The sequence below is a fragment of the Heterocephalus glaber genome, unplaced genomic scaffold, assembly GCF_053883595.1.
Source record: "Heterocephalus glaber isolate CG9 unplaced genomic scaffold, H.glaber_assembly_v1.0 deba00000347, whole genome shotgun sequence".
Taxonomy (NCBI): domain Eukaryota; kingdom Metazoa; phylum Chordata; class Mammalia; order Rodentia; family Bathyergidae; genus Heterocephalus; species Heterocephalus glaber.
The window spans coordinates 5,321,005-5,348,711 of NW_028258143.1; the positions used below are offsets into that span (position 1 = coordinate 5,321,005).

The following is a 27,707-nucleotide window of genomic DNA, read 5'->3' on the forward strand; positions in this document are numbered from 1 at the left end:
TACAACATCCCTTGTGATTATATTGGACCAACTATATAATCCAAGACAATCCCCCCTCTTCTACGTCCTTCCCTTAACACATCGGCAAGGCTCCTGTTACTAACGTGACAGGTTCTAGGAGTCAGTATGTGGTGTGTCATTGTAGGATGAGCCTACCTCAGGGCACTTACTCAATTTCAAATCTTATTCTTACATGATTAGTGTATCGTTTTTCACTTCAGAAATGACAGCATGAGGCATATTTGTATGACACTTTTAAAATATAAGAACATGTGTACGTATTATGTGGGTATGTGTGCACATATGTCTGTAGAATAATTACATCTCTAAACTATCAATAATGTTCCAGCATGATAATGAGAATTATTAATTAAAATTGTACTATCAAAATATGGATATTTTTCATTACACAAAGCATTTCTACTTTACCTCTATGGAGATGTTTCAAGATGAATTTAATATAGATAAATGATACCAGCCATTATAATCCTACAGTAAATAATAAGTTTTGTGAATCAATCACTCATTTTAGAAGGGGATGCATGTCCTTAGCAAACTGAAACTCTCAAAGTTCTGCTATTTTTATCTACTTCTCCCCACCTTAATCCCCAAATATACAAAATCCAAATGTAACTTGAAATAGTGAGTTGCATTTTATCTTAGAATTAAAATTTTTAAAATTATCATTAACATATTTAGCTAAATTATCAATGCACACCAGCCATTGTAAAATCTTATTTTCTATATAATATTTAAGAGTCCCTGGAGGATAACATTGAATCTCCCTTATATTTGATTTTTAGTTTTCACTAAAGCTTTAATTTTATAGAGTGTAATCTTTACTATTCTTTTATTTTAACCATGGGAGAACTTAGTTTTATTTTAGTGATTAACTAAACAAAAGTATTTATCATTTGGCCAGTAAAACACAGAATGCAGTTTTGTGCTTTGGCTTTTTTTAACCTTCTGAATGCAAAAATAGTGTAGAATTATTTTCAGAAAATTTCTTTTTTTCTATCAAGTCATCTAAAAAAATTTTTGATTGACATAAAATTTTGCATATTGAGGGGGCAAAATATGATACTCTGATTCACATATACATTATGTAATGATCAAGTCAAGGTAAATAGCTTATAAACCACCCTAAGCATTTATCATTTGGGGGGTAAAATATTCAGAACACTCTCATAACTGTTTTAAATGCACAGTGCATTTTTGCTAATTATATTCACCTAGTGCGCTGGAGACTATCACATTTACCCCTCCGGTCTGACAGTGTTGGGATTGTTATCAAATTCTCCTTCTCCTGTCTGCTCCTCCCCACTTTCACCGCCCTGAGGTGCCACCCTTCCATACTTACATAAAAGTAAGGTTTGGTAGAGTTCACATATACCTAAGATCATGTATTGTTTTCCTTTGTTTGGCTTATTTCACTTAACATGATGCCCTCATTTTTATTATGCCTAAATAGTATCTATTGTGTGTTTATAACAAAATTTCTTCTCTCCTCTATCCATTTACATATTTTTATGATATTCCATGTCTTGACTATTGTAAATAGAGCTGCAATGAGCATGAGAGTGCATGTGTCTCATTGAAATCTTTCTGTTAGTACAAATCTGAAGTCAATGACAAAATTCTCTACCCTTTGAGACTTTATCATTCAGGAGCTGCAAAATAACAACAGTAACAATGAGATACAGTTACAATAGTGCTGATATTAACTAAATTCTGAAAACTTAAGTCCCAGCATATTCCTAATATTTTACTTGGTATTTATATTTAAAGCTATTTGTAGTGTCATTATCTGAAGGTGTAAGAATTTAGTCATTGAGTGCATATACATCCCTACTTTACTTTTAATTTCTAACAATGAACCAGAGCTCATTATTTCTTTTAAATTTCCCTTTAGTGCCTTGCTATGATTGACAGGCAGACAATTTTTTAGTAAACTATCATTCTAATTATTCATATATAACAAGTCAATTCATAAAGGAAATGACACAAAATCATTGAAAATTAGTTGTGGTGAAAGATTAAAGGATATGGAGATTATATTTATTCAGTAGATCCCGTTTGATATATTATGAGTTTTTGACTTTGATAGTTCTTATTTTTCCAAAAGATCAAAAGCAGCAGTTTTTCAGATATTATAATGAGAAAATGGGAATCATCTGTGGCAATTTATGTATATAAAATATTTTAGCTAAGACTATATTAAACTTTCAGAAAATTTACTAATTACAAGTAAAATAGGTAATTGGATGTCTTCATGTATGTATAGAAAGAGTATCATACTTTGGTTATGACAGAATGAATTCAGTCTTAATGGAGGATGATTTTCCTAATCTTTTCATGTTTTTGAGAGAGTCTATTATTATAAAGAGACATACATAACTCTAGCTTTGATCTTCTTCCTTAGGATGTAACTAAAACTAACTTCCATCCTCATAAGATTCTTGTTTTAATTACAGTGTAAAATATTATGTTGCATACAATAGAAAGACATTTGAAACAAGATTAGTCTGACTATCTCAGAAGTCTGGGTATAAGCATTTAAAAGGATAAACGAAAAGCACAAATATATGTAATATATATTGCTTCTGATTCAAGGACCTAAATACAGTAGGTATATTTTTTAAGTAATCAGCTCAGAAAAACTGAAAATTTGCTCATTTAAAAACTATAATCAGTGCTTTTGAAAACTGACCTTGAAATAAAATATCTGGTTGAAAAATGAACAGATGGGTTATAGAAAACTGTCCCCCAAACTGCAATAATGTAAATTGTGTCTAAAGGTAGGATTTTGCCTTGGAAGCTGATAACACATGCTCATTAGGTAAATCGCTTAAAGTATACCTTACTCCTGGGGCAGAAAAAGTTATTTTGAATTACAATGGATTTATTTATGTGTCTGAGTACACATTGAGAGTGCATGGTTTGCTTGTTTTCCTAAGTGATTTTCTTTTGGGATTTTACCAAGGATTATTCTGTAACATAGGTGAACATTTGAACATTAAAACAAAATAAAATGAACACTCAGTTGTCAAAGGGATACTTTCAATGTTAGCTGTATCTTCATTGTTATTAGAAAGTAATCCTTTCCCAAGTTGCTAGATGATTCCTTTACTAATTCCCAGAGCAATTATTCAAAACCTTTACCACTCTTTCTCATTCCACCTTCCTCACATTTCAAAAACTAATTATGTTTCTCAGTTCTTTAAGTAAACGCAGTCAGGGAAAAATACTTTCACTTTGTTCTCTATTAGGTAATAATTTATCTGTCATTTCACTTTTTTTTTCTATTCTTTTTCTCAGATCCAATATTCTTACTGTATTTTAGGTTCTTATTTTATCCCCCATGAATTTTTCTTGGGAAAATTGTTCCACTTTCATTTCCCTTTTGGTCCCCTTGCTTCACCAGTACCTTTCCTTTAGTACATAAGCCTGTTGAATCTTTACAGAAGTTACTGCACTGGAATTTTGTCATTAGGGACCCCTTCCTCAGTTCAATTCTTGAAATTCCACACAGCTTTGGTAAATGTCCTTTTGCTTTGCCATTTCCTCCTTTCTCTGTGGCAAAGCTTGTCTCTTCTGTCTTTCTGCCCCACCTACTTACTTCAGGGCTTTTTCCTCTGGACAACCTATAGATCCTCTCCATACCTCCCTTTCCTCACTTTAACTGTAGCTGCATCATCAATTCCTATAGCTGTTTGCTATCTTCTTAGGATGCTAATTCTGTTCTGTTCCCTGTTGTTGTCATTTGGAATTTCAGACATCAATATTTCACTGCCTATTATATATTCCTTCTTGGATGTCTCCAAGTACCCCAAATTCAGTGTTTAAAAAGTGATGAAAATATAATATTTGGATTCAGAAATCAGAATTCAAAATTCCAACAGTTAATGAGACAGTGAAAATATTTGCCTTCAATTTCTTCATTAAGTTTAGTCTTGTAACTATTTCATCAACATTTTTACCCATGCCTCATTCACCGAGGTTATTCCTATAGCATACTTCTTGATTTCTCTACTTCCAACTTCACTTCATGGCACTCTATTCTCAGCACCAAAGCCAGAGTAATCCTTTAACAGAGTAAATCAGGACAGATCTGAGGACAAACACCGGTAATCCTTGCACTCTGGAGGCTGATGCAGGAGGATTTCAAGTTTGAGACCATCCTGGGCAATTGTGTGAATTTGCAAGACAGAGTCTCAAAATAAAAAATACTTTTTTTTTTTTTTTTTTAAATAATGAGGATATAGCTCAGTGGCAAGGTCCTGGGTTCATGTCACACTACTGAAGAGAAAAAGTAAGTCAGGTTGTGTCACTCTGCTCAGACTCTTCCAAAAGTCTACTATCTTGCTTTGAAATAAAATTCAGTCTTCTTCTGCACCCCCCAACCACACCTACCCTCAGGTCATCTCTTCCTAATTCCTCTTTTTCTCCTGTTATGCCAACGTCTTTAGTGTTTCTTAAATTTGCCAAACACTTTTCTGCCTCTGATGTTTAGCCCATGATCCTTAACACATGACCTTTATTCAAATGAATGTCACCCTCGCCTATGTAAGCCTGTATTCTCATTATGGCACATTCTCTGTGATGTCCTCTGACCACCCGGTCTGAAATTACGTTTCACCCCTTGTTCTCTGCCCCTCAATTGCCAGTTCTGTTTTATATTTCCCCATAAGGTTTACCTTTTAATATAAAATCAACTCATACATTTTGTTGCTGTCAGTATAATTTAAGCTGCATGATGGTGGGGATTTCTGCTTTTTTTATCCATTATTTCTTCTCTAATGCTTAGAACACAGTAGAAGATCAATACATTTTTGTAGAAATAAAAACAATGAACAAATTAAGATGTGAGAAGTGTTTTGAGATAATCACTATATAAATGCTGTTGCCTTTATTAATATCCTATTAATCCCTAGTATTACTATCCCACTACCCACTTTAACTAGCTCACATGCACATGTGCACACACACCCACACACAATCTTTTTATATATCCTCTATTATATATCCTGTATTTATATATCCTCTCTTGTTTTTTTTCAATAAATGTCTGCACTATTTACTCGAAGACATGTTTACGTCTTTCAAGTATTTAGTGATAAGTCTTAATGCATATTGTATCATTTGTATCAGTTTCCATCTGAATCTCCACTACTAAAGCCCAATCATCTTGAACTCTGGAGAACCACAAGTCTTCCAACAATAACTATGTAGTGTGTTTTATTATTAAATACTTATCCTTAAGCTTCAAGTTACCTATCAAATGCTTCCCACCAAAATCAAGATCTTACTGTCTCTGACCTGTTTTTGCGATACTGGACTCCAACACTGTAAGTGGTTCTTTATGATCCTCTCTAATTCTTTATATTTTCAGCAAGTACCTTTTTATTTACTGTGACGTTATACAATGATATTCACAAAAGAACCATTTATTTACCACTTATAAGACCCATCTTCTATCATTTCAGAGAGATGAAAGAAGAGAAAACCTGTCGCCTAAAGGTCCTGAATTTACTACTGATTTGCTTTACATCTGTTCTCCTAATCTAATTATTAGTCAGCATTATTTCACTCTGGGAAATATTATATATGTATTAGTATTTATTATTCGTTGATAAATTATATATGATCCTGCTGTATAAATAAAATGAACTGAATTGCATCCCATGATTTTTCTTTATATCAAATCCAAATGCTTTGTGCTGCCTTAAACAAAATGTAAGCACCCTCCGCTAGCACTGAAGTGTACTTATAAATATCCCACACCACTCTTTGGTGGAGAAAACTCAAGTCTTACAACCTAAAATCCATTTTAATTTCAGTAGAATTTTTCTCTTAAAGGCATTGTGATCACACTGCATTAGCAAATTTGATTATGCTCCACTCTGCCTGGACTGTCCTATATTCTATTTATTCCAAGCCTAGCTGTCCTTTAAATAATTCTTACATCACCAAAGGATTCCCTGTTTATGTGCCCACACATGTGTGTGTGTGTCCACACATCTGTATGTGTGTGTGGTGTTGTGGATGGAACCTAGGGGCTTGTGTATGCTAGGCGAGTGGTCTACCCCTAGCTCCAAACTGACCTTTATGTATTTATCTCTTTATCTCCCTCTCTCTATCATTGCCCATTCACATCCCCTCCCATTTTCTTTTTTTGGTATATTAACGCAAGTGGTCTTTTAGATCCTTGAAGAAAAAAACCAACTTCTACATCTTGGTTTTGTAGCATCAAGGTTAGAGACAAAAAAAGAAGATGCTCAAGCAGCTTAATAGAAAAAAAAAAAGATAATTGTAATAGTGGTAGAGATAAGTGTGGTGTTGGTGTTAACTTTTAGAAAATATAAGGGGATAAGATAAAATAATATGAGATTTCAGGAAATATCTGTAGTTTAAGGGTAGCAAAAGTTAATATTATACCCATACTTATAGATCCAAGATTGGGGTTTCTTTGAGTTTGTAAGACATTTTTACTTAAAACTATGCTGTTGGTTTTAGGGAAACAGGTGAAGTTCCTTTGTTAAATCTAACATAACTTTAAGTATAAGATGTATCATTATTTTGTTTATTGTAAGAGGAACATGCCAATTAAATGATGACCTAATGCTTTCATATATCACTTAGAATTTTATTTTGAATTTACTGGTAAAACTCACTTAAAACTATTTCATAATAATTCCTCTTAAATTATTCAAATATATATAAAATATATATATGTGTGTGTGTTTATCTATAGATATAGTATACGGATTTCAAAATCACAAGTGAATTCAAATGGCTAAGGTATTTCTAACATCTCTTCACATTCAGAGATCATCAGTTATATGAAGCATTTAGTACATGTTCAAACATTTAAGAAAGAATTATTTTTAAAATTGATGACTAAGATATGAATAAATATACTGTGAAAAACTGAGATCTAGTGAATTACTAGAACTTGAAGAACAGTCTTCAAATTTCAAATATTTCTGAAACATGAAGAAAAATTACAGACATTTTAGACAGAACTATCTCTAGAAAACTCAAAATAGAAAAAAAGCTTTACAGAAGTTCATCACTTTTGTTATCTAGTAGCAGAAGCTACCTACTTATGTGTCATGAAAATGGAAGATAGTTCTGTAATACAGCATGTGAAATCCATACAGAGAACTGTAGAAATTTGTTTAAGACTGAGTACTCAGAGAGGAAGTTTAATTACAATATTTACTACTGGTTTTTGTTTTTCTTGGAGCAGAAAAGAAACTAAAATTTCTATACTTAAGAGTTTCTGCTTTGCTTTGAGTCAACATGTTCTACAAAACTCACTGGCTGGAGCATCTCGATGGCATATTTGATGATACAGCCTGTAGTCATAAACAAACAGAATTCTTAACTATTTCCAGAACAGCTTGTGCAAGCCTACAATAAAGTCAAGTCATGCAAAATTGTTCACTTGAGCTGAGCAGCTACAATTAAGAAAAATAACTGCTTTAGCTTTGCTGTTGAACAGAAAATATGGATCATATTCATGTACTTTTTATATATTGCATTCTCACATTTCATCTCTCTATTGCTCTTGTGTTCGTATTCAGATCATTCATATTTTATTTTGAAACATTTTCATTTTCAGATCAGCAGTTGTGTGATCCTGGTGAATTTCTTTGCCACGATCATGTGACTTGTGTCTCCCAGAGCTGGCTGTGTGATGGGGACCCTGACTGCCCTGATGATTCAGATGAATCTGTAGATACCTGTGAGTAGAAAGGTTCTCATGCTATTCGGATTTACCTTCCATATGAAATGAAATGTCAGTTGTTTTCATGGATGACTGCTGTTCTAGTTGATTGTTTGTTTGTTTTTTTTAAATAACCTAAGAAACTTGAATCCTTTTGTTTTGTATTTCCTTGAAAATGAGTATGTGTGGGAGAGCATAAGGTGCAGCTTTGTAGTGTGAATAAACTTAGGAAGGGAAGAAAATGTGAGGTTAATTATTTCAATGTGATTTTATTAAATCCTTTAAAACATAGCAATAAAAAGAATCTTCACCAATAACATATCTCATATATGCTGAGACACAGGAACATATAAAAACACTTTTATGGAAATCAAACATTAGCTCCCATGTTGTTTGTATTCATATCTAATGGCACTACAAAATTATTGAACTTGTTTTCTTTTGATCTGGAAAGAGAAACTTTATTTATCTATGCAGCGAGGATTTTTACCTTTATAATATCTGAATCGGAAGTTCTTAGTGTATAGAGATTGTAATAGCAGTAGTAATTTAAAAGTCCACTGACAGTTTTGACCACATTAGAAATTCTGCTAGAACAAAGTACTAAATTAAAAATATGACCAAAGCTAAATAGATCACCATTTTTTAATGCCCATTCTAGTGCAAAATTTAGTTCCTAAATTTTGATACTGGTACAGTATTGCTAAGAATTCCAGTATCAGTCTGTTCTCTTCACATAATCAGATATTTCAACATATTAACCCCAAGGCAACTATGTAGTTCTATGAAGTCAAAATGAAAACTTCCATCATTCTTATGCTTGATATTTTAATATAAAAATTTTAGTTCCATTTTCCATTTTTATCAACTTGTTTGTACTTTTTGTATACAGGATCCAAAAATACGCTTTTTGATGAAAAATCTTGTCATTAGGAAACAAGCAGTGCTTATTGTCTTTATGTTTGCTGGTCTTCTTAAAGTTTCTGAATGTATAAGTACTTCATTAAGTTTATTATAATATAGACCAAGTTCTGGAAATAATAAATGAAGCAAAAACAACAAAATAGAAAAAGAATTCTAATGAATGGATAAATGTTGTAAATCCCTATGAAGGAATATTATTTGAGAATATAAAAATAACAATGTACACATGCATGCTATAATATTGATGAACCTTAAAGATGGTATAGATGCTAAGAGGAAAGAACTAGTAAGAAAAGAGCACATATGTTTTATGACAGATGCCACATAGGCAAATCTAAGGAGACAGAATTTAGAGTCATGGTTGGGAAAGGAATGAGGAACAACTGATATTGAATATGAGGTCCTGTTTTAGGGAATGGTGAAGAAAATGTTCTGCATTTAGGTTGTGTTGTTGATGGTTGCACAGCTATGAATATATTGAAAACATACAATTATAATTTTTAAATGAGTGGAATGTGAATTATATTTTAATAAAGGAGCATTAAAAGGGAAGAATCTTTATATGCATGTACATACAGATGGTAATGTGAAAAGACAACAATAATAACTTTGAACATGAATTATGAAAGTATTGGAACACTTCAGTACACTCTTTTTAAGCTTTAGCCCTATTCAATTTAAGTGCCATCTTCTCTTTAACTATAAGAAAAGTCTCTCATGGCATAATCAGAAAAATAAATTCAATTTGGTAGTGGTGTCTTGCATTCTGCCTCCATTCTAGCCCTGGATTCTGGCACTGGAAAAAAAGACAGAGACATGAAATATATTTGTGATATCTACATGTGAAATCTGATCAGGTTGAAGAGAAAATGCCATGGCCCTGTCCGACACGTAGCAAAAGCATGGAGAAAAGGTGGTATAGCATGTCCTAGGCAAGAGCTCCCTTCATGTCAGTGAAGAATAGGGGCCAATAATGTTCCCTTCCTGCTAAAGAGGGAAGTCAGTAAGAGAATGCTACAAGAAAGGTTTTGTGGTCCAGAGGAGACATAAGAAAAAATATACTTCATGTACTCACCTAACAAAGACTTAGGAATAACTACTATTCTAACTGGGTACTTAATCAGTACATTTATGTTGAATTAAGCTGTTCCAGATAAATGGTTACAGTCAGTACTAATTGAAATATGGACAAGCATAGGAAAAAAGACTTTATAAAAATTTCAGACTTTCAAATTCAAATTCCTTATTCCAGATGTTCACAATTTCCATTTTCTCTAATCATAGTGCTTTGTAATGTGTTGTTTTATGATATTCAAATGCAGTCATCACTGATCTACATAAAGGTATAATTTTATAATTATATAAATGTGTACATTGAATTTAAAAGATAAACAGTAGAAATGAAAAATCTTAAAAACTGATTCTTAGAAAGGGTAATTTTCCAGTCAGTAAATGAACAAAAAGTATGTTATCATCTTTGATTTGAAGACAAAGTATGTTGTATCTGTAAAATATTAGATGAAAACAGCTGATTCAATATATTTATTTTTCCTTAAACTACTTAGGTTTTAAAATGAGAAGAATGTCCAATCCAGCAACACCGTGAAAGCTCTAAAGTGACAAAATTCTAACAAAATAAATGAATATTGTTGAGGAATAGAATAAGCTTCACTTTTAAACCCTGATTAGTAAAATGTTTTAGAAGTAAGACATGCAGAAAGAAAAACATGAAATCCTGGGAATTCGATGACATTTACATATATTACAAAGTTTAGAGCATACTTGCTTCCACTCCTGTATTCCTTTGGAGGCATTTCTCGTATCCAGAATGTAAGAATTAGATTTCAACAACAGCAATACATGCGAAAATACTCTTATGATTTGCTATTATCTTGAGTGAATTATTGAGAATATAAAATTGGAAAATTTTAATAATCTATAACCATACTACTACTGGGTATGAAAAAATATTTTTATCCATAAAAATAAAAGTCTTTATTTCTGCACAGTATTTGAGATAGTTTTTCATGTGTCTAAATAATTATTAATGCCATCTATTGGTCCAATGAATCAATGATAATAGAAAATCAAGAAAATTTCCTCTTTTTACTTATTGTTTTCAACCTGCTGTTGTAAGTTGGTATAGTATGCAACCAAAATGTAAGTAAATAGTGGAAATGTTTATTCGTGAAATGAAAGCTTGGTACCATCTGTGGCAAAGAAGACTTCTTGAAAGGCAATTTTATTCTGAGGTATTCAAATTTTAATTCCTCCTAGGATTATTCTGTTGAATGCTTGATGATACTTCCTTTCTAGCAAACAACTCCAGCTGATGTATAATATTTTTTAGGAATCTGCTGTCATTATTCTGACAAGTAGATTCTTCTTTTTTAAACCAGAAATGTAATAACTATGCTATTTTCCTTCTTTCCTATTGCCTTGCGCAATCCCCCTTCAGAAAACCATTCAGATTGTTCTTTAATTACAGACCATGTTTTGGACATAGTGACTCATTGTTCCAATAAAGGACAATAAAATAATCTTATAGGTAGGTGGATAACATTTGCAGCCTGGATGGTTGCTGTGATAGTTTGCACACTGATGTTGCTCTGTCTTGCCCTTTTCCCCAGGGGTCAGTAAACTTTTTCTGTAAAGGACCAGATAGTAAATATTTAGGGTTCACAGGCCCATGGGAACTCTATTGAATATCCTTTTCTGTTTTTGTTTGTTTTTCTTTTTTATATAAAATGCTTTGATGATTGAAGAAAAACTACATTTCACAGCTTATACTCTACAAAAACAGGATGTTGGTAAAATTTCCTCAACAGGACATAGTTTGTCAAATTTATACTGAAGTATTTTAGCTGAACCATCTATGCTATACCATTGTAGAGGCAGGTCTGTGCCCAGGTACTGCCACTGCCTGGAGTGACGTAATCTTCACAGTGGCAGGATGCTTCATGGAACTTTACATGTACTGAACTGGGTACACATACTGCCAGACTGAGGCATTATGGTGTAATCTGCACAATCTGTTTTTATTCCTTTTGTTTTTCCATAGCTCCTTTTGGTTAGAATTGCACTTGACTATATGTTAGAGAAATATTAGCTTAATTAAATAGATGTGTGCTTTTATCATATAAAAAAGTTACAAAAAGTGGACAGTTCAGAATAAAGATGGCAGCTGCAGGATGACAACAGGCCTTTTCCACCTTCTCTGACATCTTTAGCAAGTAGCTGTCAGACCTATACCTATATGCCCTACCTGTCCTGATAATTCCATTTCCAGCAGAGAGAAGGGAAAGAGAAAACTGAAAAAGCCAAGTGCCAGCTGATTGTCTTTGTCAGGCAAACAATGGGTTTTATATGAACTGATCCCAGTATATTTCTGCTTAGCTTTCCTTGGCCAGAACTGATCATACGGTGTGTGGGACAATGCATATTCTCAATGTTGCCCATCCTTTTCAAAAATGATATTCGGGATTCTGCTAGTAAAGAAAAAAGGGAGCAAAATGCCTGGGTAGGCCAAGACACCTGGCAGCATGTACCAAAGTGGCCCTTCACTCTCCCTAGTGCAGGAAAAAGTCTTCTGAATTCCAACAGCTTAGTACCAAAGCTCAGTGTCTCCATGGATATCTTTATTCTTGGCCTGCACTTAGCCTCTCTGTGTCTTCTTTGTCCCATCTGTGCAAAGGAAACAACAATATTCGATTTGCAGAAAAAGTGCTTAAATCATTCTTGTTGCATAGAAAAAGCTCCTCTCTACTGGAAACTCTGTGTGCTTTCTTTGTGCCCAGAGCTCCAGAGAAGCATCTTATCTAGAGGATCTTTTGAAAGAGCATCCTGCTGCCCTTCTGGGCAGGTTCTCTCTTGTGCATTTTCAACACCTAACTGAAAATATGTTTCCTTTCCTCAGGATATATCTAAGAAGAGATAGATCATCTGTACTAATTTGAATTAAATTGTAAAACTTTTGATCGCTAGGTATTTCATGCATATATTAGGAAAAATTTGTTCTAGGAATTGTTTTTTTCTAATAACTCTTCCAGAAACATTATGTTTAGACTGTCTAAGGTTAAAAATAATGGATTGAAATGTACATTTGAGGAAAATATTATTAACTGATACTGTACTCTTAAAAAGTAGAGCTTAAAATTTCCTTTTCTAGAATGGGGAACTTTAGTTTATGTTCTTCTGTACCCCTCTAAACTGGCCATTATCATTGAAAGCAGAGTTTGCATTTCTCTGAAATTGCTCTCCATTTTTGAAATATTGAGGTAAAGAAAGGTTCAAATCCTAAAACGACTCCTTAGGCTACCTAATTTTAAAATGTAGTATCATTTTGAAAAGACGGAAGACCATCCCACCAGGGTTGTTTTATGTTGGCTTTGGGAGTGATCAGTTCTAATTGAACAATTCGGCAAAAATAACAAGTCTCCTGGGTAATAGGCATAGAAACATTTATGAAAAATGAAAATAGCTATAAATCGTTAGGTTAGATGTGACTCTGCATGAAATGACAAGTGCTTCTGTTATGTTTCTGTTGTTGTAGGATTTTAAACTTTATTTAGATAGTAGAATATTAATGAACTTCTTATATTCACACACTGACCTTTCCTCTAAGGATATAAGTTAGAAATCCTTTTATAATTTCCTTTTAAACTTTCTTTCTTTGACACAGGTCAGAGAAGTAAAATGGAATTTAGGTGGGAGGTTATTAGCAAACAGATATTGCCCTTTAAAGTTGTATAGTAGAATAAGACACCGAAGACAGACTGTAGGAACAATAAAATGGATAGAAGCATGGTTCTTGTTGCTAAGTAATAGTGATTTAGAGGTAACTTTGCAATGAGCTAATATATGAGAGCAATAGAGCTAAGCTTTTTGTTAGGTAGAGAATCTGAAATGATCTTACAGATTAAAGAGACAGAATATGAGACCTATGAGTACAGTTTATGTCTCTTCCAATTCTTTTTGTTTTGTTTGTTTTATTCTGAGGTTTCTCTCCTTAGCAGGAGAGAGGCCAAAAGCATTGACCCTTCTTTAATAACAAAAAAACCCCTCCCATTGAAGCATTACTTTGAAGGGTGGGAAAAGTGTAATTGTGAATTAAAATGGTCTATCTCATGTAGTTTCATTTGCTTAGCACAGTAGGGATGAAGAAGAGGGTGACATTTCTCCTCATTCTACTAATGATTAGGTCTCTGAACGTCTGTCTTTGCAACTCTAAGAAAGGTTAATTGGAGGCATAGGTGATTGCACTGAGTGTCCATAGCTCACACAGACAGAACAGGCTAAGCAGTGACAAAACAGCTCACCTTTCCATTCAAGAACTCCCTGCTCTTTGGTGTTTTGACCCAAGATCATAGGTCATTCAATAGAGAAAGACACATGTCCCTCAGCCAGGCCTGGAAACAACAGGAAGTGAAACTTTGAAATGATGTGAACTAAAAGGGGGAAATGAAATAGGTGAATTCTAGAGACGACTCTGGTAAAATCTCCTTAGCTTAAAGGATGATGTACTATAAACAAATGCTCCTACAGGGCTCTACAGGGACAAAGCCAAAGGCTGATCCAGGAGCCTTCCAGAAACTATTCGATCCATCATTTATCCACAAGTAATCTAGCATTTGGACTTGGGGATGAAGGCTTCTTACCTTTCATGGATGAGCATATTTCTTCCCAGAGGATGTTTTATTCTTTATAGTCAGTATATAAAATTTACATTTGACTTTCACTCAAAAGTGCTTTTAAAATGACATATTTTGCTAAATGAAGCCCTGCAGGAAGTTGTGTTCTAGGAATTTATTTTTAAGGGCAATATCATTTTCTGTCTTCCCTCCCCTGTGTCTTCCATCATCCCCTCTGAAAGAAAGACATCAAACCCAGTATATGCCTGTCAAATTTGCAGTAGAGCATAGGATATCATTATTCTACTATTCACTATATTGGACCTGGACAAGTTCAAGTAGTATAATTGATATTGGGTCTTTTTTTCCTGAGAGCTTTGTAACACTAGCTTTCTTGATTTGAGGGGTGGCAGGAATTGCTTATAAAAGTGAAATGTTCATGTAAAGATGGGCTTCCCTGCAATGGTACAATTCAGGGGAAATGGGTTTTAGCACTCCATTCAGCCTGCAGGATATCCTTCTTTGAGAGAAAGAAGGAAAGATGAGGCACCGAGTTTGCTTAGTCAAGAGTCTCATGTATAACGGGTGACAAGCCAAGAGTGGAATCCGGATAGCTTCTTCTTCACTTCCTCCTGTAGCATAATTTGTGAACTGAACTGTGTCCCTTCAAAATTCATGTGCTAGGTCCCTAACTCCAGCATCTCACACTGTAACTGTACTGGAGATAGGACATTTAAAGAGGTAACTCAGTTAAAATGAAGTTGTTAAACCAGGTCTTAACACAATTCACTGGTGTTCTTGTAAGAAGAAATGTGGACATTGTAAAAGAGGCTGGGTGGGCGGGGGGAGGTGGTAGTAGCCATGGGAATAGATGGCAAGGACACCATCTGTGTGTCACAGAGAGAGGCCTCAGAATAAACCAGTCCTGCTGACAAAGCTCTGTCCTCAAAATGGTGAGAAAATCAGTTTCTGTGTCTAAGGCACTCAGTGTGTAGTATTGTGCTAAAACAGCTGTAGCACATAAGGATAGTGTCCTATTATATGTCTTTAAATTCCATTTTATACCAGTATATGCAAAATGAAGCAATTAAAAATATCTTGTTTTTCCTTGCAAATACATACTAATTCTTACTAGAGTATACTTTATAGGCACTATAGGCCTGTTAAAGATATGTAAAATGAAATCCAATCAGTTTCTGATGGATTAAATGACTCATCTTTACACTGTTGGTTGTGAACTCTAAAAATAACTACTCTAACTATATATAGTGTAATTAGTGTACGAATAAAAACATCTTTCAGTGAAAATCAGTAGGTAATATACTACAGATTTATTTTTGTCTAAAATTGATACAGGACTAACTGTTCCAAAATCTTTAAAAAATGGGTTTACCAGAACCTTTTAATGGTGGTTTGGGACAAGCATTTAGACATTTGGCAGTATTCTTTGTAAAAACATCTATTTTATAATGCAGAACTCAAACTCACATACTTGGCCTAAGTACAATTATTTTCTGAGGAAAACTGTAGAAATAGAACCAATGTATGATAATCATAACATTCATGTTGATATTATTGTATATTAGGTTGTTGTAATCTATGTTATAATTTTTATTTAGAATCGAGCACTGGGTAAAGAATTAAATAACAAATAATTTCACAGTAAAAGAAATTCTTCTCTACATGGGCACTTGAGGAATTTTGTTACATTTTTCTTCTAAATGTGCATATATTAGACAATTCAAAGTTTAGATTTCTTAAGATATATAGATGCATTTTCTTTAAGAAAACTAGAATACATTCAGTGTATCACTAGCTCTTTATGGAGGGACTGCCGTGTTGAAAGTGCATAGTTTTTTCAAGCACTTGAAAGAACCAACTGTATATCCCCTTCCCTTCTGTGAGAGGGACCTTTAATCTGTGCTAGGCTAGTCCTCATTTTATCTATCCTGGTTAAATGCTACTCTTCCCATGTAAAATAAGACAATGTTCACGATAATGGTGGTAACGATGATGATTACTGACACAAAATAGTTATCACTCAGATACTGTGCTATTAGATTCAAGTAGATTATCTCCTTTTATCCAGAGAACAACCTGAATATAATATCAGCTACAGTTGTTCAGGGCACCAGGGTGAATAAATATCCCAGAAAGCTTGAGAGTATATATCTTTCCACACATCGCTACAAATGCTCTTGAAAATGGAGCTATGTTTTCTAATTTACATGACACTACTATAGCGGCTAATGATGGCCTTTCCAGTGACATTATTTGTTGTTCTTTCCATAGATGTTAAAAATAAAGGAGCATGGGAGTTATTTACTACCTACCATCAAAAAACTAATGACAGAATTACAATTGAACTCCGTGTCCTGCTATACAGCATCCCAGATAAGGCAAATTAGGCTCGGAGGTGATAAAATGATTCCAAGATGAAAATCTTGACTCAGTGGAGGCAAGATTGACATCCATGAATGTGTTGATTTAGGTCAGCATTCTTAGCATTAGTCACACAACTTTGTGGCCATACTCTACTTAAATGAATGTATTCATTGTCTACACAACAGATTTTAATTGACAACTATGTGACAACTCCCAGGTATAGATGTTGGGAATATCAACAACAACAACAGAAAGATAGATACTAAGGATAAAATACAATTATCTTGATGAAAGAGTGTCTGGAGAGGGGATTTTAATTCTTTTATGCAATCAGAAAGTATATGTTTAAGAATGTGTGTTTGTTATGTTAGTAGTTATAAAAGGTAAATACTTTAATGGTTCTATGTGTATATCTGTAAACCTTGTATATATATGAACAAACTGAAAATAGAAAAATAATATTAGCCATATTCATACACACAAACTACATGCACACACACATATGGACACACAAATGTATATACCCTCTTCTTAAAGAAACACATTGTTGATCATCATGGTGTAAAATTATGAAGGGAATTTTACATTAATTTTCTGTTGTGTAATAAACCACAACAAATGAAACATTAAAAAATATCAGTCACTTACGATCTCACAGTTCTTTGGTCCTGAAGTTTGGACAGAAACAAATGGGTTTTGTGCATAAAGTTGTACAAAAGGGTGAAATCAAGTTGTTAATCAAGTTGAGGTCTTATCTGGAGGTCTGAGGAAGAATCAACTTCCAAGTTCATTTAGATTGATAGAAAATGCAGTGGTTTGGGACTGCAGGACTGAGGCCACATTTTCTTGCTGGCTGTCAGTGATATTACCCTCAGCAATTAAAGGCCAATACTTCCATTGGTGTGTGACTCTCCTCTGTGTCCAAAGCCAGCAGTGATGTGCCAGAAGACCCTCATGCTTCCTGCTTTACATCTTTTACTTCCTCTTCTGCCACCTGATGGATAAAATCCTCTACTTTAAAGACCTCATTGGATAACACTGAGGACAGTTGGGTAATCTTGTCATAAAATGCAATATAACTTGAAGAGTGATATCTCATCATTGTCACAGATTCTAACCACATTAGAAAAAGCCGGGGTTGGGCCGGGGATTTAGCTCAGTGCTTCTGCCACCTGCCTCACAAGAGCAAGGTCCCAAGTTTGATCCCTAATACCAAAAAAAAAAAAAAAAAGAGAAGATTATATAAGGATGAAAGTCATTAGGAGTTATTCTTAGAATTCTGTCTAAAACAAAATATGAATGTGCTAGACCAACCTTTAAAAATACCCCAGAGTGTATGGTTAAAACAACAAAAACTTACTTCCTCACAGTTCCTGAGATGGGAATTCCAAGATCAAAGTATTGGCATAGATTATTTCTTTCTTCTTGGTTTGTAGATGACAATCTTTTTCCACTGTCTTAATCTGTTTAGCCACATAAATGTCTCTATGTCCTGACCTTTGCTTCTCATGAAGTCAACAGTTATATTAAATTAGGGTTGCCTATATTTTACCTTAATAATGTCTTTGAAGTCCTATCTCCAATTACAGTCAAACTGTGAGGTATTGGGGTTAGGGCTTCAACATATGCATTTCAAGATGTTACAATTGTCATAACATATGGGATAGGGATTTAAAAATACCAACTGAAGGAACAGTGAGGCTATAAAATTTGAACTTTTTACCTCTTGAATTATATCCCTCACCTCCTTCCTTCTCCTGGCCCACTTTGAATACTGACTTTTTCTAGGTGCTCTACAGCTAAACATGAAACATAGATATACTGTCAATTTTTTGTGAGCAACAAATAGTCTGGGTACCTCATGAAACTGATATGATCATTCAGGACTGGTACTTGTTCCATTCTGTGAATGGGCATATGCTGTTCTGCATACAGTGAGCAGCCCACGTATTCTATATCCATTTAGATTTAAAAGATAAATGTGTAAGCAATTTAAGATGTGTACTTGAGAATGTACAGTGTACTTGAGAATGGTCTTAGCCTTTTCCAAGAACTCTGAATATATATATATATATATGTAATTACTTTATGTAATAACATATTTTTTCAAATATATGTCAAAATTACATATATTATTAATGTCAAGCTAATTTTCAGGTTGTTTGACTAGTAAACTTCATTATAGAATTTATTAATGACAGAAATATATGCAATATCTCTTAAGAAATTTACACAATTGTTTTGTGTACTGCTTTCTTCACATAAACAAAAAAATGTTCTTGAGGTAGGAACAGGCTACTGTCTAGAATTATTTCATCCAGAATTCTTTATACTAGTGGTAACTTCTTTTTCTATATTCATTTAATTGTTTTACAGTGGGAACAATTGAATGTACTATTTTAAGAAGGATGGGAAACCCTCAACAATATCTGATCATTGCATACACACACACACACGCGCGCGCACACACACACACACACACACACACACAGATGCATTTCCCCCCAAAGTTGGTCATTATTTTAGACACTACTTATTGGTGATAGTAAGAGAAGATATTTGAATATAATTTACAACTACAAAGGTAGAAGAAAACATGCACAATTGGAGGAACTTGTAATATAGCTACCTCTATAATATTTGACATGGTCAGGACTTTAGCCAAATAGACTCTTGATGACTCTACCTCCTAGCTGAAAGCATTTCACATATTTCTCAATTTTTAAAGAAAGAAACAAAGACTAAAATTGTATTTATGTATTTAGATGGGTGTTGAGGGTACAAAACATTCACACCATTCCTAGATTCAATAAGCCTGACTACAATATCATCCAGTCAAAGCAGTGTAAGTGCAGTGCTGAACCAGAAAGCAGTTTATAAATTTCACAAGGTATTAATGACATCTTTCTTGTCAAGAAATGCATGTGTGTGTGGAAAGTGTTGAGGGAGGTAAGTGGATTTTTGGAGGTATAAATGGCAAATTGCTATTTTCTGGCTGGAATCACATTATTTTGTTTATTTAACAAATTCTCTATATTTTGATAATCCTAAAGTATTTCTTCCATAGATAAATAAGGATATAAATATATAAAAGTGTTTGCTTTATTATTATTTTTTGGCTTAACAAGTAGACATAATGAAAGATATATAATTTATCTAAACTGAATTAGATTTAACAAAGTAAATAAAAAATGAATTCTGGTTTAAGAAATCAAGGTGCATTGGCTGTCTCTGATAACATATTTAAAAAACTGAGATTAGCTTCTGTTTAAAGTAACCCATGGAGAAAATGGACCTGACCAACCTACCATGAGCCATACTTATTATGATGAAAAGTCAGACTCCCCGGTTCTTGTTAAATTTTGGTTCAGGGTAGATTTGTTCCTCTTCCATTTCATTCTCTACTAATAAATTCATTTAGAGGTCACTAGTAATTTCTGTGAACCAAAATAGGTTCAAGCTACATAAATTATAGCTGAAAAAATTTAAAAATTAAAAATTCAGGGAATTAAAGCAAATGAACTATGTTTGAAGAGTCAATAAACAGAAGTGTGACTGGATTTTAGATCTCATTGACTTGCACACTCTTTTTTGTTTTTTCTAATTTGGACATGTGGCACCCAGTAAGGTGGTTCTAAACCCCTTCTGTATTTTTTGTTTGTTTGGTTTTTGCGGGGTTTTTTTGTACCTGGGATCGAACCTTCTGTACTTTTTTGGTAAGAGCCTGCCACTATTTATCAAAATAATCACAACAGCAAAACACAAAAAACAGACTTTGAAATAATAATTTTTAAATAATTATTAAATTTAAGATACAAATTAGGAGTAATTTGAATTCCTAAAATATACTGGGAATTTCTTCTATCTTCCATCATAGCCCAATTTATAGTGCGCACACACACACATACACACACACACACACACACAAACACACATGGTGATTTTTCTGTAAAAGAAGTATGATTGCTTCACTTGATATCTATGTGGCATTTATTTCTGTAATCACATAAAGAAGGGATTATAATCAATAGAAAAATATATCTGTAAATGTTTCTCACCTTCCAAAATGACATCTGTATATAAAGAATATACAAGTTATTTTAAACTTACAAATAGCAATCAGAAAATTACTTTAGACCAATTAGATTTTCTTCTATTTTTTTTCAGTAAACTAAAAAGTAATTGTATTAATCTATACAATTGGAAAAATCTATAAATACTGATTTACATCTAACCCAAAGCCTCATTGTCAGTTTGTTACACAAAAAAATACTTTTTCATCTCCATTATTTTTATGAATATACAAATCTGCACTAGAAATATCTATGGACTCTAAAGAGAATATTTCCATAGTATCAGGAAGTATAATGCCCCGGAAGTGGAATCTTCCTACATATTGAAAATAAAGTAACTAAGCTTTTGATAAATCATTCCTTATGAGCTATTTTAAGAACAATTCTTTGATCCAAGGACTTAATTTGCTGATATTGTGAAACCATAAGATACAACTGATATACTTTATTAAAGTATATATGTAGTTGCAGGAAGGATATATTCAAGATGGCTACATGATTATTGAGAATAGTGACTTGCTTCAAACTTTACCCCTCAGTATCTGCTATATTACATACTGTAAATTTTTAAAAAGTGTGTTTTTTAATGGGTATGTACATTTGGTGAAATTCACACCTCGAGAGCTGCCTGGGGTAGATTTTGGCAAGGACCATGGCCTTCCAATCTGAACAGATTTTAGATAAATCTGACAGCAGAACAGCTTCACGTGGTGTTTTATTTAATTGAAAAATTGTGACTAAATGGTTATACAAGGAATTTAAATTTTACAAAATGTTGAGCTGTTATCTTGATCTAATGAAGTTGACTAGGTGCCCGTTGGATTTTTTGGTGTTCCATGTAAATGTAGAGATGCAAAAGGGAAAAGTTTCCATCAGTGATCCCTGTGTCCCCCCAACCCCCGAGTCCTCTCTGAGCCACGCATGACACCATGCCAACATTCAAGATGCAGACAACACCTTCTTTCTCTCTAGACTCAATTATTCATTCTTAAGATGGGAATAGAGAAAGGCAATGATTAAATGACCAAAATTTAGACAAAAAGAGCTGAGTAGGGACATATTAATATACAGTTTTGTATTATTATTTGCCACTTGTATTTTGTGTTATATTAGCTAATTTTAATTCCATGTATTATTTTTCATTTTTTCCTATAATTGAATTAATAACTCTAATCTCTCTTACTGTTCATTTTGTTCTTAACTACTCTTTTGGTCCTCAGCCTAAACATAACTCCTATCATAGTATTTTCCTTTTCTTGAGTACATTATGAAAGTATTTAATTTTATATTATATATAAAATTATTTATTATTTTTTTTCCTATCTCTGGCCTTATTTCTATCTCCTCCATGTCTCCGTATTTTATTTGTGTATTTATTTTTCTGTGGAGCTTAGGATAGGTCATGAAAATGCTAAGCAAGTTCTCTATTACTGAGTCAGCCCTCTCTCATTGTAAATTTCTTAATCAATTTATTATTTCCAATGGATTTTATTTTATTAATTTTCATTTATTATGTGCTTTTGTGTTACCTTTCACCTCCCTCAAATAATTGCATTACCATAACAAAGGAACCAAATCTACTTAATCAACAACAATTTTAATTTCAATGATATTCCAAATTAATGGAAATCAATAAGTATAAGAAATCCCTTCTTTTTTTATATGCATAAAAACAAAGAGAACAAGGAAGATAAATGAATGTAAATTCCAAAAAGCTTCTTTATAAATTTATTTATATCTGATGTAATGTTAAAACAAATATAAAGAATTTAAAATTTCTTAAAACAAGACTCAAATAATTTAATATCAAAAGAAAGATGATATATGCATTTCAACAAATTATTCATATATTTTCAGAAACTTGCAATTATATAATGGATAGTTTTATTTCTTATTATCTATAAATAAAAAGCAAATGAAAATGCAGTTTTAAAATTGGCAACGTTCATTTTTATATGAAATTAATTCTGATAACTATGAATGATTTTTGAATTATAACATATGATTGTTCTTTCCTAAAGCATTATAATTCTGCTGCCTAACATTGGAAACTGGGAATAGAGAAACTTGTTATAGAAACTCTTAGTTGGGTGAGAACATATTTGGACTTTAGGTACTACCCAAAAAGTGCTCGATATGCTGAACTGTAGTTGAATATTACCTTTATTCCACCAAAAATGTGTTAACATGTAACAGTGCTTCTCCTTAGAATTACTCATGAAACTTGTTTGAAAGCAGATGGCCCATTAGGAAAATTACATCATTCTTTTTTAAAAAAGCAAAGTTGTGATTTAAAACAAGCATTTAGAGATTTCATAAAGTATGTAATAGGAAGCTATTTTAATCAGCAAAAAAGACACATGTCTATGAACACAGGAAGAAAGAACACTGCTGTGTAATGTAGAACAATGAAAGAAAGCAGTATTTTGCTGCAGCCAGCAATGAAGTCAACCAAATGCAATTTACTATTTATAACAAGGCAGCTAATAAGTATCTGCAATAGAAGGCAAGCGATTTTTAAAATATATTAAAAACAAATTTTGTAATCATAAATTGATCTTCTTTTTAATTGTTATTGATTCATTCTTATTCTATGCTCTTATCACCTTGCCTATTTATTGCCAGGAATATTTCTTATGTTGGGTTCCAAGCCTTTATTACAATCTAAACAGAATACACGTGATGAAAATGGAACTTGTGAGGAACTAGGTTTCTTATTTGTTTTTAAGTCTTGAGAATTAGCATTGATACCTAGGAAAATTCAAAATGAATAAAACACTCAAATAACTATTACTATGGAAAATTTCAACCGGATATAATAGCCAGGTATATTGAATTGTTGTATTAAGTAATTATTGTCACTTACAGATATCTGTGTACTCTATAGGAAAAGAAATTGGAATGCAGGAATGTGGTGCTTTTTCGGCATAATACTCAGTGATTAGCTTCATAATCTTTTGTAGGAAGGCATAACTATCTTGGAACATAATAGGAAGAATTAATATACCATTAAAAATTGAAAACTCAACAGTAGAGGGGAAAAATACTTTCTGGCTAGCGTGTTTTGGATGTTGCAGTTTTGTGTCTGTACCTGCCCATTCTCATGGGTTGCCAAGCCACTTCGGTTGTTACTCATTCTGCAAATCACCCATGGACTGAAATCAGAAGTGTTGCATCTTCATTATCAGTTTGGAATTTTTTCTGATAATGTACCCAATTAAAGTAAAAATAGGACAATAACTAAATATTTGGCATGATTAAAGTCTGATCTGCAATTGTTGGTTGATAATCTTAAAATCCACAAAAATAAAAATATTATAGTTGATATTTGCTTTTGCATAATGCTTATCAAAAAATATTAAGAAAACTTTTAAAGTACTTATCAAGTATTTTTAAATAGGCACCCAGGTTTTCTTCAACTATATGGAATCAAGCAATACAAATAGAGCACTGATAGAGATGGAAAAATAATTTTCAGTATTTATTGTTCAATCTGTTTTTGTTAATTTGTATGTTATCATTCAAAAAGACAAATGCACACTGTACTTACCTACATATGTATATAATTCAGTGCATTTTTCTACTTTTCTAATGTTTCTAATGATATTATTCTTGCAGTTTTCTCTTTTTTCTTAGAAGAGATTTAGTTTAGAACACTTTGTTCCTTACGATATTGTGAATTTTTAAACCGAAATGCTTCAGAATCACTTCAGGACAAATTATATCCTTAATAGAGAAAACAATAAAAAAAAGTTATTAGCAATAAAACAAGCACAAAATCTCAAAAAAAAAGAAAAATCAATGTCAAAATAATTAAAATATTTCTTTTTAAGAAACAAAATATCCCTTACTATTAATTTTATACCAATTGCAAAATTTAAGAAAATTCATCAGTATAATTCAAACCAAATCAATTTATCTATTATTATATTTAACTCTAATTACAAACCATATAAAATGACTTTCTTACACTTCTGTTTTTGTTTTTTTTTAATTCTTTTATTGGTACATTGTAGGTATACAGCACAATTACATTTCTCATTGGGAATTGTACCTTTACATAATGCATCTTGATTCTTATTTTTTCCCCGTTCCTAGCCCTCCCTTCACACCCTCCACCCTTCCCTATTTACAAAGAATTTATTTCCATTTTTTCCATTTCTCATCATTTTTCCTTTCCCTTCTTTCCTTTCCCCTGCCCCTCCCAATACCCCTACCCCTTTGGATCTTTACTTCCTATTTTACATTATCGATTATTCATTCTAATCATTGGTACATTTTAGGTATACAATATAATGACATTCATCATTGGAAATTTGCACCTTTACATAATATCTCTTGGTTCTTATTTTTCACTCTTGCCCAGCCCTCCTTTCAACCCCTCCAGTCCTCCCTATTTACAAAGATTTTGTTCCCATTTTTCCATTTTCTCATATTAAATCCATTCCCTTCTATCCTTTCCCCTAGCCCTCCCACTTCCTTCCCCTTTGCCCCTTTTCTTCCTATTTCACATTACCTATTATACATTTAGTCTTATTTACACTTTCAGTTTTTCACACCAGAGAAACTATTTGGTATTTATTCATGTGTGCCCTATTTATTTCACTTAAGAGTATCGCCTCAATGTGCATCCACTTAGCTATAAATGTCTCTAATTTCTCAAATTTTATGGCTGAGTAGTACTCCATTTTATTAAAAAACCCACATTTTCTTTATCCAGTCTCCAGTTGACGGGCATTTGGGCTGTTTTCAAGTTTTAGCTATCACAAACTGCGCTGCTATGAACATGGGTGCACATATATCACTGTGGTATGAATCTTTTAATTCTTTGGGGAAGATCCCCAGCAGTGGAATAGCAGGGTCAAATGGGACTTCCAGTCCTAGTTCTTTGAGGTATCTGCATACTGATTTCCACAGTGGTTGCACCAGTCTACACTCCCAGCAGCAGTGGAGCAGGGTTCCTCTTGCCCCACAGCCCCGCCAGCATTTGTTATTGGTTGATTTCATGATAGCAGCCATTCTTTCTGGAGTGAAGTGGAATCTCAGTGTTGTTTTTATTTGCATCTCTCGAATGACCAGTGATGTTGAACATTTTTTCTTGTATTTATTTGCTATTTCTACTTCTTTGTCTGAGAAATGTCTGTTCATTTCAGATGCCCATTTTTGGATTGGGTCTTTAAATTTGGGAGGTCTGATCTTTTTAAGTTCTTTATAGATTCGAGATAGTAGACCTTTGTCTGAGGAAGAGCAGGTGAAGATTTTTTCCCACATTGTGGGTTGTCTCTTCACACTGCTGGTGGTTTCTCTTGCTGTGCAGAAGCCTTTTAATAAGAAGAGATCCCACTTGTTGATTGTTTGTGCTAGTTCATGGGCGACTGAGGTTTTGTTCATAAAATCTTTTCCTACACCGATGTCTTCAAGGGTTCTACCTAACCTCTGTTCCCGCTGGTTCAGAGTTTCCATTTTAATATTTAGATCTTTAATCCATTTTGATTTTAGTTTAGTGCGTGGTGAGTGATACAGGTCTAGTTTTAATCTTTGGCAAATTGAAACCCAATTTTTCCAGCACCATTTATTAAAGAGGCTGTCTTTCCTCCAGTGAGGGTGTTTGGCTCCTTTATCGAAGATGAGATGGCTGAGTGTGTCTTGTGTTGTTTCTGCATCTTCTAATCTGTTCTACTGGTCCTCAAGTCTATTTCTTTGCCAGTACCATGCTGTTTTTTTCATAGTAGCTTTGTAGTATCCTTTCAAGTTGGGGATTGTGCTACCCCCTGCCATGTCTCTGTTACCTAGAATTGCTTTTGCTATTCTGGGTCTCTTCTTGTTCCAAATGAATTTTTTTTGGATTGTTTTCTCAAGGTCTATGAAGTATGCTGCTGGGATCTCAATTGGAATTACATTAAATCTATATAGCAGTTTTGGAAGTATGGTCATTTTCACTCTATTAATCCTTCCTACCCAGGAGCAGGGGATGTCTGTCCATTTTCTGATATCATCTTCAATCTCTCTTTTCAGAGTGCCATAGTTTTCAGAGAAGAGGTCTTTGATTCCTTTCGTTAGGATGATTCCTAGGTATTTCAGGGTTTTGGATGCTATTGTGAAAGTAATTATTTGCCCTACTTCTCTCTCAGTGACTCTGTCATTAGTGTAGAGGAAAGCTATTGATTTTTGTGTGTTGACCTTGTAACCAGCTACTTGACTGAATTTGGTTATTAAGTCTAGAAGACTTTTGGTGGAGTTCTTGGGGTCTTCTATATAGAGTATCATGTCATCTGCAAATAATGACAATTTGACCTCTTCATTACCTATCTTTATTCCTTTTATTTCTTTCTCTTGTCTAATTGCCATGGCTAATGTTTCCAGAACTATATTGAACAAGAGTGGTGATAGTGGACATCCTTGTCTTGTTCCTGATTTTAGTGTGAAGGATTTCAGTTTTTGACCATTTAGAATGATATTGGCTGTTGGTTTTTCATAGATGGCTTCTATCAGTTTGAGGTGGAGACCATCTATTCCAATTTTGGTAGGGTTTTTATCATAAATGCATGTTGTATTTTGTCAAATGCTTTTTCTGCATCTATGGAGATAATCATATGGTTTTTGTCCTTGTCTCTACTGATGTAGTGTATTACATTGATTGATTTGCATATATTGAACCATCCCTGCATCCCTGGGATGAATCCCACTTGATCAGGGTGTATGATCTTCTTGATGATCTTCTGCATTCTATTTGCCATTATCTTATTAAGGAATGTTGCATCTATGTTCATTAGTGAGATTGGCCTATAGTTCTCTTTTTTCAGTTGGGTCTTTCTCTGCTTTGGGGATCAAGGTGATGCTTGCTTCCAGGAATGAATTTGGGAGTATTGCTTCCCTTTCAATTTCATTGAAGAGTTTAAACAGTAGTGGCAGCAGTTCCTCTCTAAATGTCTTGTAGAATTCAGCAGTGAAGACATCAGGGCC

The 27,707-nt window shown here is 33.4% G+C and overlaps 1 protein-coding gene across 9 annotated transcripts in view; it reads left to right on the forward strand.

Annotated features, from left to right (window-relative positions):
* The window catches only part of Lrp1b (LDL receptor related protein 1B), a 1,848,437-nt gene that overhangs the window by 310,920 nt on the left and 1,509,810 nt on the right, over positions 1 to 27,707 (forward strand). For 8 of the 9 annotated variants that reach the window (XR_015445151.1, XM_087195526.1, XM_087195530.1 and 5 more), the window contains exon 2: positions 7,628 to 7,750. The exons of the other annotated variant lie outside the window; for it this stretch is intronic. Coding sequence is in view for 6 of the 8 variants with exons in the window: in XM_087195526.1 (XP_087051652.1) it covers positions 7,628 to 7,750 (123 nt within the window). In the remaining 2 variants the exon portion in view is untranslated. The remainder of the gene's footprint in view (positions 1 to 7,627; positions 7,751 to 27,707) is intronic. 9 annotated transcript variants of the gene reach the window in all.